At 39.4% G+C, this 5,621-nt stretch overlaps 1 protein-coding gene across 1 annotated transcript in view; it reads left to right on the top strand.

Moving 5' to 3' along the window:
- The first annotated feature begins 704 nt into the window (after nucleotides 1-704).
- LOC107685325 (ubiquitin-protein ligase E3A-like) overlaps nucleotides 705-5,621 on the top strand; it is a 9,339-nt gene continuing 4,422 nt past the window's right edge. Inside the window, exons 1-4 of the mRNA XM_016481877.1 lie at nucleotides 705-850; nucleotides 1,821-1,906; nucleotides 3,385-3,698; nucleotides 4,641-5,617. Coding sequence (XP_016337363.1) covers nucleotides 1,905-1,906; nucleotides 3,385-3,698; nucleotides 4,641-5,617 — 1,293 coding nt within the window. The 5' untranslated portion in view covers nucleotides 705-850; nucleotides 1,821-1,904. The remainder of the gene's footprint in view (nucleotides 851-1,820; nucleotides 1,907-3,384; nucleotides 3,699-4,640; nucleotides 5,618-5,621) is intronic.

Below are 5,621 nucleotides of genomic sequence, written 5' to 3'. Positions count from 1 at the left end.
GTAGCATAACTATAACCATAACAGCGTCAACACCAACAGACGATAACCTTTTTTATTCCAAATGTGCAGTTATGTGTCTGCCACTTTAAATGCTTCTTTGGGGGTTGATGGATTCTGATAGACTGTCAGTTGTTTTATCATTCATCAACTGTGAAGAAATAAAATAAAAATAAAAATAAAAAATCTGAAAGTGATTCCAACAGTATTACAGCTGTGGTGTGGACATTCCTAATCTCATAGAATTAGAATGATTGATAAAACTTTGTAGTTATAGTTATCATTGGTGTGACCGTCGCCCCCTACTGGCGTAACAATGTAATCTGCAGGTACCACTGAACTCGTCAATAAATGAATATTTTTGGTGAACTGACTAAAAAAGATTCGAATCACTGAGCTGAATCAAAATCCCACTACTAGCAAGAAAAGCACTGGTATTTCCTTCAGCAAATGCAAATCTAGTTTCCTTAAGTTTTCCTTTCAGTGTATATGTATAATTATATTATATATAATATAATATTCATGTATAAAAAAAATTTTTTTTTAAATGTCGTGAGTGTTTCAAGGCTTTGTTAATTTGAGCTCATGAATACAATTTTCAACGTTTTATCACTTTTCAACACATCTCACTGATCTTGACTAACTGCCAGAACGTCGCTGTGCCGTGGGTTTTATACTGATGGTCGTCCTCGTGCCGCACTGCATTGTGGGATCGCTCTTCGTGTTTGCCTCAGTAGATCAAGATGGCCGCGAATATTTTGTGGAGGGGTTGGAGTTGAATACACGCCGCATTCGGAGCAATTGTGATGTTGAGCGACCAGATTCATTTGTCCGCATCAGAACATCTTCAGAAGTAAGCTGTCAAAACATGAATTACACCTCTCCCACCCCGATCGCGCTTGTTCGAAGCCGTAATAAGCGCTGTTAGGCCAGTTAGCCGCGCTGCTAACAGCTCCGGGGAGGGACGGAGGGGGTTTCTGGTAAACAAGCGAAATCTGTTTAGTCCCGATATCCTAAATACTTCCTCGCCTTTGATTACGCAATAATAACCGTTAAGTAAAATCTGTCTGTGTCTTTGAAATGTCAGACGGTGGTTAACTGCAGCTAGGCTAACTAGTTAACGTACTCTGCTCTTTCCTGCTGTTACTCCACATGACAGTTACTGCAAGGTTACACGATTTGCTGCCCTCACTCTGCCTTAAGCGCACCAATCATTATCTCACTGTAATCATGAGCATAAGGTCTGTGTTCGTTCGTTTTAAAATGAGCTGTAGGAGATTGACTGCGTGTGCAAGGCTGAAGTTGTTTGTGCACTGTCATACCCCCTGCCTGCCCCTTTGCGGCCTCCCCTCCTTCTGCTCGGGGTAAACAACTGTTTACCGGTACACAGGATGTTTTCATTGCGAAAGCACACAGTGTGTTTTTAGTTCGGGCCTCTGTTTAGGTTTATGTTGCTGCTCTTCTTGCGGTCACATGGACTGTGTGTCAAAAACTAGTGCGCTGACTACCTAGACAGCATTTTTGGACATCGTAGGGTTCCAGAATAAAGTCTAGGTAGGCAGCTCGCTTGGTTTTAAGTCACTGTCCATGGTGACATTCTGACCGTGATGCACGTATAGGTTCGTGTTTACACACAGTACAATGTTTCTCAATCACCTTGAGCAGTTATGATCAGTAGTTAATGTGGTCGTTTTTATTTTTGGAAGAACTATCCCTTTTATCGGTCATTATTAAGTGAACTGTTCCCAGTCATCTGTGGATATTGTCTGTACAGCAGTAAAGTTTTTGATGTGTGTGAGTGACCGTTCTCTGTTCATCTGCAGGATTGCTACCTGACCACCTTTTGGTCTCTTTGTTCAGTTCAGAGCCGCAGAAGAGTGTGATATTGCAAACTTTAAGCAAGTCTAATGTAAGTTTCTTTGTTTATACCTTGTGTTTTTCAACTTGAAATTTTTGTTTTTAATGGGTTCCTTAACTTGAAATACTCACCGAACTTGCTGATTGGTAAGATTGTTGTGTGTGTTCTTTATTTATTTATTTATTTTTCACATTTTCTCAGCATGCATAGCCAGTTTCCAGATTACTGACTCCATTCTGCAGTTTGCATAAAAGTAATAGTTCACCCAATTCTGTCATCATTTACTCACCCTCCACTTGTTCCTGTATGAGTTTATTTCTCCTGCTGATATTTCAAAGAATGTTGGTAACTAAAATGTTGACAGTAGCCATTGACTTCCATAGTATTTTTTTCTATAGAAGTCAACTGTTTGGTTACCAATATTCTTTAAAATATTTTCTTTTGTGTTCAACAGCTGAAAAAAAAAATTCATACAGGTTTAGACCTAGAGGTTGAGTAAATGATGATGGAATTTTCATTTTTGGTTGAACTATCCATTTAAGAATAAGCTAATTCTTCATTATCATAAAGGTGTGGTCACATTTACCAATACTAGGCAGAATTTTGCCATCAAAATCCACTCATTTCAACCAGAATCTGGTCCCTTAGTTAAAAAAAGGAGAAATCATGTTTACAGTAAAACACTTGGAAGTAAAGACAAGCAATGAACATGAAATATATGCACTGTTTTAAAAGTATAGCCATAAGACCTCAAGGTTACAGTATATGTGTTGACATGAATTACGGTGGTGACAGGTAGACAGAAATTCATCCACCTAGTAAAGTCTCATTCCAAAAAGCATACTTTAGGTACAAATCAAATAAGCAGTTTTTGATGAATAATCCTGTTAAAGCCGTAATAAAAATACACGTTTCAAATATTATTGTAAACCCCAAGAAAAGCTGACTTTTATTTACTTCCATTGTAAGTTCTGTAAGTGTTACTGTTACTGATTTGTATTTATTTATTAAATTTTTGCAAACTGAGAGATGAGTCACTTATTTTCAGCATTGTTCAATATTATGCCACAAATGCTGTCAATAGAGCAACTTATTGAACCTGAAACATTTTGTGTGCCTTTATATTAGACTGATATCAAATCAGTGAGGATATGAAGACACAAATGTGCATTGAATGTTTTCTGTTGTGACAGATCAGTGCATGATATTTTGTCCGTGTCCGTGCAAAAAGAATTTTGAAGGCATGGCTACTAACAATAAGTAGCTGCATAATAGATATTCCAATCATTTGTTTCAGATTAATAATTCTCTTTAAAAAAATGTAAGTATAATGCTTGATTTTTCCATCATTTTGAAAGTATTTTCATGTGTACCTGCAACAGTCAACATGTTTTGAAGGCTGTTGAGAAATTCAAATGAATGGTTTTATTTGAGTTTGATTAGTAGAGAAATATTTGCACTTTTGTGAATTTATTTTGGGATTGAACCATACTAATCCCCTTGCTGCCCTGTTTGAATGTCTGATACAGGAAGCGAGCGGCTGCAAAACATTTAATTGAGCGCTACTACCACCAGTTAACAGAGGGCTGTGGAAATGAGGCCTGCACGAATGAGGCTTGTGGCTCTTCTCCAGGTTTCCAGCGCATGGATAACAATGCAGCGGCCATCAAGGCCCTGGAGTTATATAAGAATAATGCCAAACTGTGTGATCCTCATCCCTCTAAGAAAGGAGCCAGTTCAGCCTTCCCAGAGAACAGTGCCAAAGGAGCTCACAAGTTCTCTGCTTGCAGCAACGGGAAGATGAACCATAAGGACCTACAACCCACAAGGGAGGACTTTAGAGGTGAACAGCGTTATCACGATTGCAGAATTTCAATAGAATTGATATTTCTTGAATTTTTTTTTAGAACTTATATCAAATCAAATATTATTTTATAAAGCACATTTAAATTCAACCTTGGTTGGCCAAAGTGCTGTACATAACAGTAAAAAACAAAAAGTAAAAACAGGAAACACAATAGAATTGCAAAAGTTTGAAAGCACAAGAGAAAAAAATGATTTTTAAGCATGGATTTAAATTCAGCTAATGTAGAAGCAGTTCTAACACGCAGTGGTAAGTTGTTCCACAACTTTGGGCCAGCCACTGCGAAAGCTCGATCACATCATGTAGTTTCCAAATGCTTTGTTATGAGAAAAAAAAAGCAAGAAAATAATTTAAAAAAGGAATACAAATCCTAAAACAAACCACATATATATATATATATATACAAATATGACATTTTATGATTTTGATAACATGAATGTGCTATTGAACACACTTTTAAAACCTAATTACTCATTTTTATTTAGTAAATTCATTATTAATTGAATTAACTATCATTATTGAAGTATTTCTCAGTTATGCAAACAGAGCATCGCATTTTTCTAGTAAATATTCAGTATTGAAGAACAAATACACAAAATAATGATCTTTAAAAAAGCATCATATGACCCCTTTAAGTGCTGTAAGTTTACCACACCCTCCCCCCCCGATTCCAACTTCCAACTTCTTTCTGATAGGTGAAAATTTGCAAAAAAGGCATTCACACTATGAAGGTGAAAAAAAGACAAACAAAGCAAGTTTAAGATTAAAATAATAATAAAAAACACAACTTTGCTGAGGTACAGCTAATGTCTCTGTCACAACATCACCTTAATCCCGAATCCAATTTCAAGCTACTTTCTGAATCATACCTTTGCCTTACCACGCAAATGATTAAATATTCTTTACCGTGTTCTTCGGCAGATCTGAATTACTTGACAGAGGAGAAGGTGTATGAAATCCTGAGCCTCTGCAGTGAGACCGAGGACTATTCTCCTCTAATCCGTGTCATCGGTAGGGTTTTCTCAAGCGCGGAGAGTCTGGTCCAGAGTTTCCGCAAGGCCAAACAACACACCAAGGAAGAGCTCAAGTCCCTTCAGGCCAAGGATGAGGACAAAGATGAAGATGAGAAAGAAACGGCCTCTGGTTCGTCCACAGCCATGGAGGTGGAACCCGAAGCCTCTGCGTCAAGTGCAGACGGGCCTTCTCACGGAGAAAACAACGTCCAAAAGTTGGGTCCCATAGAAGTTTCTGTAGACATTGAGGCTGTAAGAAGAGTGTACGACAGACTATTATCGAATGAGAAGATTGAAGCAGCATTCCTCAATGCGTTAGTCTACCTGTCGCCCAATGTAGAGTGTGACCTCACCTATCACAACGTGTACGCCGCTGACTCTAATTACCTGAACGTCTTCATCATCGTCATGGAGAACATTAACCTCCACAGTCCAGAATACTTAGAAATCGCCCTGCCGCAATTCTGCAAGGCAATGAGCAAGCTACCTCTTCCGGCTCTGGCCAAGCTTGCGCGGTTGTGGTCGCAGTACAGCGCAGACCAGATCCGACGTCTGGTCGAGACTTTCCAGCAGCTTATTACCTACACGGTTATCAGCAACGAGTTCAGCAGCGACAACCTGGTCAATGAGGATGATGGTGTGGTGGCAGCCACCAAGTGCTTGAAAATCGTCTACTATGCAAATGTGCTGGGCGGCGACCTAGACATGGGTCACAACGAGGAGGAGGATGATGAACCGATCCCGGAGTCCAGTGAGCTGACCCTGCAGGAGCTGCTCGGCGAGGAACGACGCAATAAGAAAGGCCCTCGGGTGGATCCGCTGGAGACGGAACTGGGCATTCGTACCTCGGACTGTCGAAAACCCCTCATCCCCTTCGAGGAGTTTGTCA

The sequence above is a fragment of the Sinocyclocheilus anshuiensis genome, unplaced genomic scaffold (assembly GCF_001515605.1).
Source record: "Sinocyclocheilus anshuiensis isolate Anshui unplaced genomic scaffold, SAMN03320099.WGS_v1.1 scaffold385, whole genome shotgun sequence".
Classification (NCBI taxonomy): Eukaryota; Metazoa; Chordata; class Actinopteri; order Cypriniformes; family Cyprinidae; genus Sinocyclocheilus; species Sinocyclocheilus anshuiensis.
Note: the sequence above shows the minus strand (reverse complement) of the source record. Positions and strands in the feature narration are given on the sequence as shown.